Here is a 12,869-nt window from a genome sequence, read left to right as displayed (position 1 = left end):
GCCTGAAACAGTCCATCTTCTGCAGTTATGGGTGTATTGCTTAATGCTGTTTCTTAATTCAATATCACTTTACTTCTTCACTTGGCTTCCTTGCTTTTGTTCCCACCTAGAGAACGTGCCTCACACACACACACATATCTTTGCACTCACGGTGGACACTTGTGTTACTTTTGAGGTTTGGAATTGTCATGTATTGCCCCTCACTTGCAGTTTGTGATGGTTGTCTTACCCTTGGACAAGGACCAAAAACCTCCTTCTATTGATGCTCTGTTCTATGGAGAGCCATCACAGAGAGGGGAGGACTGATCTGATGTCCTTGCTCAGTGCTGAGCAGAGGGAAGTGCTGCAGCTTTCTGTTCAAATTGTAGTGAACTTGGCAAAACAAGACACTTTGAGCCCAGCTTCCCAGTGTTTTGTTGCAGCCCGGCCAAAAGATGGCAAAGGCTTGGGCTGTCTTTGTGAATCGTGACTGGGATGTTGGTCACAAATATATGGAAGAAAATTCCTAGTTAACGATAGCTAAGAAAACAGGCAAAACTGTGAAAAAAAACCAAAACAAACAAAAAAACCCCTGTGAAATGGCATTACTGATTGCAGATATTTGTCTTTATAGTCAGAACCGCACTTTTGCCAGTAGCCTTTAAAAGTGCAATATTAGAATTGTCCATCTCTTTTAGGGGCATCTCTTGGGAACCCTGTTTAACTGAGTACTGCACAAAAACCTGTCAAGAAGGTGATCTTGCTTAACTTCAGCTTTGTTTATAAGCTACTGAAGTGCAAAGTTGATTGACCTGGTAGTAATAATGCAATATATTATAAAGAATGGCCTACATATACAGGATAGCACACAGACCTGTGTGCTGTTGATATAAACAAACATCAGTGTTTTTATGAGGCTTCTGAATACAACCAGAATGTGAGCCCCTACTAAGGAGAAGTGAGTTTGTAGAGTAACTAGTACATAAAGGTGATGGGGGGATATTTCAAGCAAATATTCATCAAAGGTCAATATATTTGCAAATAAGTTTTTCACCTGGCATTCCTCCAAGCCTATATGTACATGTCTGCCCGAGCCAGCCACCCCAACGGTAGATAAATCCCAAGAAAAAGGAGAAAAGCATATCTAAGCTGCCTAGACAAATTTCAAATGCATAAAGTAGCAGACAGCTTTAGCGTGAGGTGTTGCAGAGTCAGAGACAGTTTTCATGAGACCAAATTTACTGCCTCGTCCAGGCTCCCCTTCTGATAGTGGCATCTGGACCTTGGTGTCAGTGAGCTGTGACAAGGGCACTGTTTCTCAAGTAAAGAAATATCAGCCTCATCTGGCAGCTCTGGAGGATTCCTGGTCCCTGTAGGAACCCGAGGGGAACATGCATGAACCATATGGGCTACACGAGGTAGCATGCATGGCAGGAGCGTTTCACGGACTAGGAGACTTCCTCCCTACCACCCTTGGCATCACCTGGCACACGAGGCATTTGCTCCTTTTCTCGCGATGCAGTTGGCAGGGATGTTTATTTAATGCGGCTACAGCTGCCCGTAACACTTCTGTGCTTCTACAATCTCAAGCTCACAGAAGCCAAAATCCCCGTACTGTACGTAATTTTTCAATAACCTTGATCAGTGGCTAGTGTTAATAGTTCTTGGAGTCCTCCTATGAAAGCACAGGTTTCTGACACCTCTCCATTAGGCAGCAGCAGATTCTTATCCGGCATTTAGCTCATGACAGTTGTCACAAAGGAAATTGTCTGGCAGATCCGTGGAGCTCCAACCTTCTACAAAGTATTTAGGGAATGTTTGTTTTCCCTTTCACTTCACATCATCGTCTGTTTATCAACATTTAGGGAGCATGATGACGTATTCTGCAGTTTAATGACCTGAGTCATTCCACTTAACGTACCTTTTGAGTCCTTTTCCTCTTATATATATCGGTGCAAAGCATTTTGTAATGCTTTGTAGGAGGGAAGCTGAATGAAGAGGGATGGCACTCTGTTTTGCCGAGGGTTTTGTTTAGCTGCAGTATTTCCGCATGTCAGCATGAGTATATCTGATTGTGTAGCTCAGCAGCCATGACTTAGCAAGGCAGCCTGCCACTGCAATGACAGCCACTGCTTACTTCTCCTCCCTATGGCTCTGGCTGAAACAAATATTCTTCTATACCAAGGTTTAGGATGCTGCAAGCAAAACTGTCTCAAGAAGTAAAAGTCATGACAATATTCTCCACGGTTTTGATTTTGGGTGGTTTTTTTTTTTTTCCTTTTATTGTCTTTAATACTGGCTTTATATCCTTGCGCTAGTGTAAAACACCTTTGGTCTTCTTAAGCGTCACTTTGTGACATATCAGTCCTGTTCTCAAAATGAGACTGGTTTTGTTACTGCCATTGAGTAGACTGACTTAAATTCGCCATTTCTGGCAAGAATGGGCACAAAATTTCATCTCAAGTGAAATGTGGGCAGTTTCCTTCTCTGTAATTTCTCTGGAGGTGTGTGTAAATAGGAAGAGACTGTGTGGGCCAGTGGTGGAGACAGGAGACTGGATTATCTTCTTGGAATTGCTATGGACCTGCAGTGCATCATAAGATAAATCAGAATTCAATCACATTATCTGAATAACTTTTATTTAAATGTATTTCCTACAAGGTTATCATGCAGTACCTAGCACTGTCGGGTGTTTCTCCTATTTGGAGTTGTTACAATTCTATTATATATATTTTTTTTTTTCCTCTAACATATTACATATAATTTATGTAATGAAGAATAGTATGATCAGAAACAAGAAGAGGTACGATGCTTGTCATAGTAAAAATCTAGTGCTAGAGCTTGTCGTCAACTGTGTGTGGTAACCCATGGGCACACTCTTGTTCTCCTGAGAACTAAGAGGGATTCAGTCCTCTGAAAGCAATTGTCATAGCTCTCCTGACTGAAGTACAGGCTATTATAGTTAGCAGTCAATGAAGAGCTGCCCCCAAAGGCCAAGGCAGTCCACAGGAGCCATTGCACTAGTTCTTTTCCATCAAAAATTCTAACCTTACATTCATAAATGCTGTATTATCTCTAATCTGAGGTCACTCCGTGCCAGCTGTATGGAAGAATGGTTGCCAAGCAGTTCCTCATCTTGCACCATAATATAATTGTTATTAATTAATACGGTGTCTCTCATTATGCTTATTACAGGGAACCAGATAGAAATGCAACATCAGCAGTTAGGTAATTGCACTTTAATCGAAATGGGTCCATTTGCGGGGGTGCAGAGCTGGGAAAGGTGAACGGGCAACAGCAGGCTCTGCTACGCTGCACAGCTGGCTGGAGGTGGGGAGGAGAAAGGCCACCCTCATCCTCTCTCTTCCTCCCATCGTGGTACTGTTTGATTGTCTCGCTTTGGAAAAAGATTTGGGCCAACTCCTTGGAGGCCCCAAGAGTTTAGAATCAGTGCTGCTCCTGGATAAAAGCAAAGTCTAGCTCATCACGTGCCACGCCAGCGTGTATGAAAGGTGGAAACTGCTCTGCAACATCCTCCTGGCCTGGAGAGCACTGCAGAGATTTACTTCAATGTTTTGCATCTCTGCAGCTATGTTTGCTGCCACTGCTGCCTCAAATCTACTATAGCCACGCACTTTTCTGAAGAGTCTAGCGCTCATTTAATTTATTTCTGGTTTTCAGGGGAAAATGCACCAACTGGGGGCTGTTACTGTGTAGGTCTCCTGTTAAGATCTTGACCTCAAGGCATATGACTAGTGTCCGAAAGGGGACCACTGAAGTAGCAGTTTGAGCTAAAGGGCTGTACATTTCCTTGGGACTTCTGGAAAACCCAGCACTGAGCCCTGGAATTGGTAGTGAAATTCCCACACTGTGCTGTGAACACCTTTGGAGGGAAAGTATATGGGTTTCAAGAAGGACTAAATGTGAAAAGAACAATTAAAAAATATTGTGTTATCGTAGCAACAAAAGCAGTCGGGGGTTTTTTTTTTTGGTGGTTTAAAAAACAAAAAACCAAGCAGCACTGATGCAATAAAAAGTGACACAGGAGAATAAATGTATCAAGTTGTTATGGCAACTGAAATATGTAGGTTGGAATTTATGTATCCAGAACTTCTATGTAAGTAAAATAAACATTATCCTTGCTAATTAAAATATCATGCAAATATTATTTAATTTAAAATCATTAGTCATGTTTTCTCTTACAATTAATGACTTACTTTCTGTTTTCTGTTTCCGAGTATTTGCATTTGCTTCCAGCTGCGGTCTGCTTGTATTTTCAGGGCAAGATCATGATTTCACTAACACGAGCTCGAACGTGGAGGGACTCCACTGAAGCTAATGAATAAAATGGATGCAGATGGGCACAACTGGAATCAAACCATGTGCTTTAACACGTTGTTCTTACTGCAGCTGACCTTTCTGCTCGGAGGGCCTTTTGGCAGGTGTCATCGCTCCACGCTTGAAGGGACCTCCCTGCAACCACAGCTCCCTATCTTTCCCCCCCAAGCTTGACACAGTGCACATGGAGCTCCTTCCAGAGCCTGTTTCTGCTACAGCCTGCCCTCGTCAGCTGTAAATTTAGCTTCCAAGATGTTGTATGATAGCCAGTTCTAAATGAGCATTCATTAATTATGTTCAGCCTTTTAATTTTTCTAGTCCTTTTCCTCCAGCCTTCAGGAGAATTCAGTAATAGCTTCTGCTTTATTTGAAAGAAATAGATCTTTAATATCCCAAATTACTCTTCATTTTTCATCTTCTATATGCCCAGCAAAGTGCAGACCGATGGCTGAAAGGTAAGGAATGGGGAGAATGAGCACCAGGATCTGACTGAATCCCAGTGAGGAAAATGCATTTATTTGTTTAAAGTTTTCTTCTCATACATTCTCATGTTCAGAAGTGTCTGAATTTGCCTTACGCCATTTCGTAACACTGTTGCTGAGAATGTTTTGGAAAATAGTGTATCAGGGTAAGAACTCAACCATAAGCGAGTTAATTGTCTGCATTTCTTATGTGGATAGCTGCCTGGCATGGAGCTACAGCAAGGGTGGGTCTTTGCCTGAAAACTGTAACCAGTCTGTCCAGTCCCATGTTTTGAGTCTCATACAGCTGAACATTCATAGAATCACAGAATGGTTTGGGTTGGAAGGGACCTTGAAGATCATTTTGTTCCAACCCCCCCTGCCCTGGGCAGGGACACCTCCCACCAGCCCAGGCTGCTCCAAGCCCCGTCCAGCCTGGCCTTGAACCCCTCCAGGGATGGGGCAGCCACAGCTTCTCTGGGCAACCTGGGCCAGGGGCTCACCACCCTCAGAGTCAAAAATTTCTTCCTAATATCTAAGCTAAATCTCCCCTCTTTCAATTTAAAACCATTACCCCTCATCCTATCACTCCACTCCCTGATAAAGGGTCCCTCCCCATCTTTCCTGTAGGCCCCCTTTAGGTACTGGAAAGCTGCTATCAGGTCTCCCTGGAGGCTTCTCTTCTCCAGACTGAACAACCCCAACTCTCTCAGCCTGTCTTCATAGGAGAGGTGCTCCAGCCCTCTGATCATCTTTGTGGCCTCCTCTGGACCTGCTCCAACAGGTCCACGTCCTTCTTGTGCTGTCCATCACTTCTCTCTTCATCCTTGCAGCAGGGTTCATCTTTGCAGTGCTCTTTTTGCTCAGATTTCCCCTCTTCCACATCCAGCAGGTCAGCAGATGCTTCCAAACACCAGTATTTGGTGTGGCAGGTCTCAGCAGGGGAGAAACCGCCCCTGAGCAACACCCCTTGCAAGGCTTGTTGTTCGCAAAGACTCTGGTCACTGCAGGGTGCCACAGTCCCTCCCTACTGCATGAATCACTGCACTTGGCAGAGTCCACCACAGTGTGACCTTAGTGACACTCTGTTCCCTGGAGAAGCAGAAACACGAGTGCTTTGGTTGAAAATAAAGCTCTGCATGAGTGACGCTGGAGATGGAGCCTGGATCAGCAAGATGAAGCTCTTGGGTGTGTCTTCTGGCCCATCACAAGGCTTGAGTTTGTGGAGCCAACTGACTCCAGCCAGCTTCATCTGAACTCTGTCCTGGAGGAGAAAAGCTGAAGCATGAGCCAGTGTCTCCTCCCTGCCTGAAGTTCCTGCCTGGAAAGCCAGTTATCTTGTCCCAGACCAGAGTCCCGGCGCAAACGGCTAATTGTGATGTGGATAATCAGGGAGATGGGGTTTGAGTACGGGCTTTGTGCCAGCCCAGACAAAGCAGCTACTGAGTAACTTGTAGCTTGGACAACTGCTTTTAGACAGGTGATCAAATTTGTGTTGGGGACAAGCAAATGCAAAGTTCGCTTGTGACGCTGACATCCAGAAACACACTGAGAGCAAGACTTGCTGTCAGGATGGTGGGGCAGCATTAAATCCCAACCTGACCTTTCCAAAACACAAGCCTGCAGACACGTAATTGTTCCTGAGCTCTAACACTCTTTAAGTCTGTCATAAAATCTTCTGAAAGGTTGAATCCTTATTAGTTAAATTGGAATAATAAAAATCCCAGGGTAAAATAAATATTATTGTGATATTTATGCTCACTTCCAAATACAATAACTTAAAAAAAAATTTCAAGCACTCATGGTGCAACTTGTACAGTAAAATCCATGCCCGAATGTATATTTTTCTCTTCTCCATTCACATTTATTGGTCATGTTGGGAAGACTGGTGCAGAAGGGACTGCAGTGACATTCTTAAAGGGTTTGGCCACAAGACCTCGTAGCAATCCGCAACGTCACCGTGACTTCAGACAGCTGCAAAGACTGAGCTAATGCGATGTGACGTGGAGCAAACCTTGACGTCTTCAAACAACCAACCAGAAACCCTAACGTGGAAATAGAAACAAAATCCTTTCTGACGATTAAATCCTTTGACTGGGGATACTGAACCGTGCTTCTCTAAAGGGCTTCAGAAGCACTTAATTAGGCACCATCTTTTTTAAAGGATTTTGTGGACAAGAAGAGAGCTCTGCTATATTACTTCTCCACTGAAATTTAGGCCCAGCTGAAGCAAAAGAAACTCTGCCCGGCTTCCGTGGGATTACATTTCTGATTTTAGTTTCTCGCATGGCCTGCTCTGGGATTGTCTGAGTAATCTGTACATTTTGGTAATCTGTAATATCAGTGAAAGTTAATTCCTGCCAAAAACTTCGCGGAATGACATTTCTTCCTGTAATAAGGACTATAACAAAGATGGAAATAGGACTAGCAGGGTACAGAAAAAGGATAGCACATCTTATGGTCTCGAGGATTATTTCTCTGCATGGCGTTGCAGAAAAAACTCTTTGAGTCCCCAGCGACGCTTTGTCTCCCCCAAACTGCCCAAGAGGTACAACTTTTGGGTTTTTTTTGTGGTCCAAGATTGTCAGCAGCAGGAGCTGATGCTGAGGTGGCTCAAGACACATTTAGAAGGGCTGTCAACTCTGCCTCGGTGCAGCAGAAAGGTGCAGCCCGTGGCGGGCGGATCGCAGACCCAGAAGGCGTTCTCGCTGTTGCTGGCATGTTGCAAAGGATGAACTGGACTCGCGTCCAGTTCTAGTTCACACATGGCTTGAGCAGAGCCATGTGAGGGGCTGGCTGTGCCCTGGCGTGGAGGTGTGCCCTGCTGTGCCTCCCAGTTCAGCTCAGGCGGCTTCCCACTCCAGCGTAGCTGCTAAATGAATTCATTTACATCGTTGTCCTGTGAAATGGATGATTCCAGCACACGTTATCTTGCATTTTACTTTCCCCCTGTAGCTTTTTAAATGTTCTAATGATTTCTTAAAATGCTTACTTTCGAAAAAAGTTAATTAAATAAAAGCAGTTTCTCTCAGCACTCTATATTCCTGGGAGCATTTGATTACTGAGATGATAGATTTCCTGACAGATATTGGCATCCAAAAGTTAAAGATCGCTTGTTTTTTATACCTTTCCTCTCTTGATGTAAATCGTGTGGGGCAAGCTGGCATTTATCTGCAAGCTCTCATGGGACTGGAGCGGAGCTACCAATTCTTGACGCAAAACGCCAAGAAAAGGTCTCAGATCAGCTTCTGTTTTGAATTTCTCTCTCTAAAAGCACACAGGAGAGCATTCCCTAAGCTGCCGGCTGTAGGAGAAGGTGCATTAGCTCTCTGCACCCTGAGGCAGTTGCGGATTTGTTTCGGTTCATGGGCTGTAGCTCCCCCACTCTCCCACCGGTGCTCCCGGTCCCTTCGCAAAGCTGATCAGCGTTTTCTTGACACAAAGTGGTATCTGTGCCCTAGGAAATATCCCATACAGGTGTGTGCGTAAATAAATTCAAATTCCTGGCAGCAACACCCAAGAGCATGGAAGAGCAGAATAACGTTTGCGTGTATGTTTATTGTTTTTTTATATTTTTCATATGCCCAATGTTGGGCCTCACTCCGAGAGGTAAACACGTGGTAGCTGTTGTGGTCGGTTACAAGTATCTCATATTGATATATTAGATATAAATTCCGGAGCCATAAAATGGATGGGAGAATTCATCCACTGTTGCAGAGTTTGGCTGCTATAGGAAGACCTCCTGTAAGAGCTCTTGGAAACCCCATATGCCATAATTGCCCGTGAGGGCAGATGCTCCTTCTGGCTGGTTGCTGGCTCAGACATGAACTGGAACATGCTGCCTGCTGAAAGTGGAACCAGCCACAAGCCTCTCATAGCTCATAACTCTGTATTTTGGCAAAAAATAATCAGCTGGAATTTTGTTGACGGTTGACTGTGACGATTGTGCGTGTCCTAATAAGCTACCGGAAAGATGTGTTATGAGCACAGAAAAGCTTTGCTGAGCACTGTTAAAATTAGACAAAATTAACAAGGTAGCTAATGTGATTACTGTTTTATTAATAAACATTTAAATAATGCTGTAAATTTGCACAATGAGAGAGACATTGCCCTGAAGAGATTATGGTCTAAATAGTCCCTGTTAATTATAATCTAAATAGATTAGCATTAATTATAAACAAAATTGGAAGATTGCTTTTGGTGTGATCTACGATCCTCATGGTTACTACCCATGTGAGCAAAGTTATCGAGTGGAGTTTTAATCTGCTTTTGCAACGTTTGCTTGTGAAATCTCTTTTTCTGACCAACTTGAAGAGAATAAGATAATATTTTCTTTTGCGAAGAGGAACAGAGAGTTGTTCCAACTACCAGCCTCCTACATACGGAGATCCGATAAAAAGTTTAAACTTTGGTCAGTGGTTTTAATTCAAGCTTGAAGTCATTATTTCCAGAACCTCCTACAAGGAGGTACGAGCATGATGAACGTGCTCCACTGCATTCGTACTCTGTCACCCCAGGGCTGCCAGTTCTGCTTCTCATGGCGACCTGCGCGGTTCAGGAATAATGAGGTGTTGCTAAAATACTTATTTTGCATGGGCAGGCAGCTTTTGGATATAGAGTGTACAAATAATTTTAGACAGCATAAGGTTTTGGTTAGCCTCTAAAGGGATGATTGTACGTAATCAAGAATAAGAAAATCTAGTGCTAGTTTTTAATAAACGTATCACAACACTCAGCAAGTATCCTTTTTGCCTCTTGCATTATACAGTCCCGTTTATTTCATAACACAAAGCTAAATGACTTCGTTTTCAGATGGATTGCTAACATGTACTTTGTTCAAGTTTGGAAAGCATATATTATTCTGCTAATGCTTATTGAACCTTAATACACTGGAACAGAGAGATGTTCCAGATTTATTACAATTACTGTTACTTGAGCTGTTTGTCCCCTCCTAACGTCCTTGGTTTTGCTGCTCTTCACAATTAATCTGTGACCCATTTCCCTAAGGAAAACAATTGAAACATTTCATAGCATCTTATGACATTGTTTTATGTTCTTTCAAAATATTGGAGTCAGCTAATGGTGAAAAATTTGAAGAAAAAATATGTAAAATATAAACAAACTGAGGTTCCTTATCCAATTTTGCAGCTGCACTCATTTGATAAATGCTACCATACAGTTTATAGTTTCTACTGAAAATTGTCAAACCCCTTTTGAGAAGTTGCAGAAGCTTAGCTCCTTTAGGAACAGGCAGAGTTTGGTCTTGGTGATTACAGCAAATAAATAATATATTGATTTGCGTAGTTTATATTGTTGCCTGTAAGTAATAACAACGGAAAACATTTATGTCAGGTACTCAAAGGAAGCAAAGATGAAATGAAAATTTTTATGCATCCTTGTAAAACTAATTTTCCCTTCCTGAAAGAAACACTTGGGCAGTTGCTTGGATTTTCGGTAGGCTTTGAGGCAAGATGCAAGACCTGGGTTCAGTTCCTTGCTCTCCTGTGTAATCTTGGCCGGGTTGCGTTGCCTTGCTGTCCCTTCCTCCCTTCCAGATTGCAAATGGGGGATACGCAACACCCTTCGGTGATAAGAAGTAAGCTGAAGGAATGCATGGTTCTCCACGACCGCGAGTGTGTCAGAGAAGCTAAAACTTTTAGAGAGGACATGCATGGAGTCCTGTCTGCTCAGCCCCATGTAGTGCTGAGCTGCTGGGCCTGATCCAACATTTAAACACATTCTTTGCTGGAGCACAAGACTAATGCCATTGGTTCCAGTGAAGTTAAAAGCACGTGTCTAAGTAGTTGCCTGGACTGGGGCCAGCACTCAGTCTTTAGTTGGACGGAGCCCTAAATAAACAATCTAGTATCAGAGGAGAAAACATTTGCACATGTGGATGTGATTTGGCTGTTTCTGTGGCACTGGTTTGTTGTTTTCTAAGGCGTGCTGGCAATGGTTGGTCTATTTAAAACGCTAACAATTTCTTGCCTGTTGTGTCAAAATTGACTGCGCTCCTGGTGCACAGGCTAAAAAAGGATGGGTCTAAATCACTCATGGCGTCTGTGATGCTCAGCGCCGACAGCTACAAGACACTGTACCCTGTTTGAATTCACTCTGCTTTCCTGTTCGTGCTCTTGCAAAGTGCCCAGAAATTTTCTGAGATCCGAGCTAGTGGCAGTCATCGTGTTTCCTTCAAAGGCTAAATCTTCAAGCACGTTTTTGCAGGGCAGAGCATCACAAACAGAGATGTCATTTATAATATTTATTGACTTAATGCAAAATCTACAATAATGTATTAGATTTCCAGCAGGAAAATTGAAAAAACAAATACAGTATTTTACTATATCTCCTGGTAAAGATATTATTTGAAAAAAATACTATGTGTTTTATGAGGGTTTTCTGTAAGCAATATAAGATTGAAATCTGTGTAAATGAAGGAAAGGTAACAAAAAAGGGCATTTGAATTTAAAACATTTGCAAATATGGCTATTACACAAGTATGAAACCCTTTCAAAAATAAGTCACTTCGGAGAATGTCGTGAATAAGAAATGAGAAAACAAACCAGGTAATTCAGTTGGTGCTGTAAGGAGATTTATTCCTGCAGCTACTTCAGATGAGAACCCCATTACCGTCTGCGGGCCTTTTTGGCAGGGCACTGATTTCCTTCCTTATCTCTGTGTTCTGACGCTGAGAGCTGCAGAGCACCTTGAATGCCTTCTGTAGTCAACTAGAGATTATGATAAGCATCATCTTGTAGATTTAGCCTATTAAGACTTTCACAGACTTCCATGAGAGTGGCTGGCTGTAAGATTAAACCCAGAAATTTTTGCATGACAAAACACCGAGGTGAAAATCTAATGTATGAGCCACCTGATATTTATCTGAATTTGAGCTACCCTTTTGTATGTGCGTGCTAATCTTTACGTTTAAGCGTAATAGAATTATAGTGCACATCTCAGCGACTTTATTTGATTTTTTTCCCCCTTTTTAGTCTGCAGCTTCCAATGGATCAGAAGGATCTGGACAATGTGGTGAACACAATAAGGAGAACCAGACTTGTGAAAGTTATGTGGTAGACATGAAGACAAAGGTATGGTCCACTCTTTTTTTGATGGAGAATGAGATCCTTGTTTAGGCAAGTTTTGCCAGAGGTGAAATGTGTAGAATATATTGAATTTTAGCTCCTGCAGTCATTTTTTTTTACTGCTTAATGACTGCATATGCGTTACCAGATTCGAATGAGGCTTATGGCTGCAATTTATTGCTGTATGTCAGTAGCTCTGTGCATTTTACGCTGTCCTAGGCAGGATTTTATTTTTATGTAAAAATGTTGTTAATATCAGTGATGGCTCTACAGGATTGCTGATCTCAAGATGTTTTCATTTCAGTGTATTTTTGAAGTCCGAGGTGTTGCACAGTTAGTAAGTTTTATTCAAGGTGTTTTCAGTCTCTCAGTGTGCGTTGTAGTTTATTTTTGGTCTGGAGTCAGTATGGAAGAATACGAATGTCGGCGAAGTGATGATTTTTGTATGGGCAGTCTAATGATACGTAAGATAAAACTACGCTGAATAATACACGCAGTAATGTGACTTCATGGCTGTGGTAACGGGGTATATTACACTTCTCTTTGTAAGTCTTGCTGCTTGCAATGGTGAAGTTATAAGTGTTTCATTATAATATCTCCATTATTTTCATAGGTTCACAACTTGGCTGGAACAATTCTCTTGAGCTTAGATATTATTATGTAGACTTTCGGCCTTGAAGTCATGGTGTATTTTTTCTTTTCTAAGTGAAAGAAAATTATTAAGTTTTCTTTTAAAGTTAGCAAGCTGGAGACATGATGAAAAGAAAACAGGCATTAACTGAGTTGGCATGCTTATGTGATACCTCTTAGACTTCAGCGAAGGTTATTTCTAACAGTGAAAACTTGCAGATTATTCCTCTTGTCTAAGGCTTTTCCGTGGGCTTTGTTTACATTTCAAGATGGATTTCTCTGTTCTTTAACTTTTCAAGACCTAAAGAACTAATGTCTAGCATGACTTTCAGAGTATCTTGTGTTGCTCTGTTCCCATTGATCAGAAAAACTTTTG

The 12,869-nt window shown here is 42.3% G+C and overlaps 1 protein-coding gene across 10 annotated transcripts in view; it reads left to right on the top strand.

Annotated features, from left to right (window-relative positions):
- DLG2 (discs large MAGUK scaffold protein 2) overlaps positions 1 to 12,869 on the top strand; it is a 1,060,606-nt gene that overhangs the window by 147,210 nt on the left and 900,527 nt on the right. For all 10 annotated transcript variants that reach the window (XM_063325909.1, XM_063325871.1, XM_063325941.1 and 7 more), the window contains exon 5: positions 11,771 to 11,869. In XM_063325909.1, coding sequence (XP_063181979.1) covers positions 11,771 to 11,869 — 99 coding nt within the window. The remainder of the gene's footprint in view (positions 1 to 11,770; positions 11,870 to 12,869) is intronic.

The sequence above is a fragment of the Chroicocephalus ridibundus genome, chromosome 1 (genome assembly GCF_963924245.1).
Source record: "Chroicocephalus ridibundus chromosome 1, bChrRid1.1, whole genome shotgun sequence".
NCBI classification, from domain to species: Eukaryota; Metazoa; Chordata; class Aves; order Charadriiformes; family Laridae; genus Chroicocephalus; species Chroicocephalus ridibundus.
Note: the sequence above shows the minus strand (reverse complement) of the source record. Positions and strands in the feature narration are given on the sequence as shown.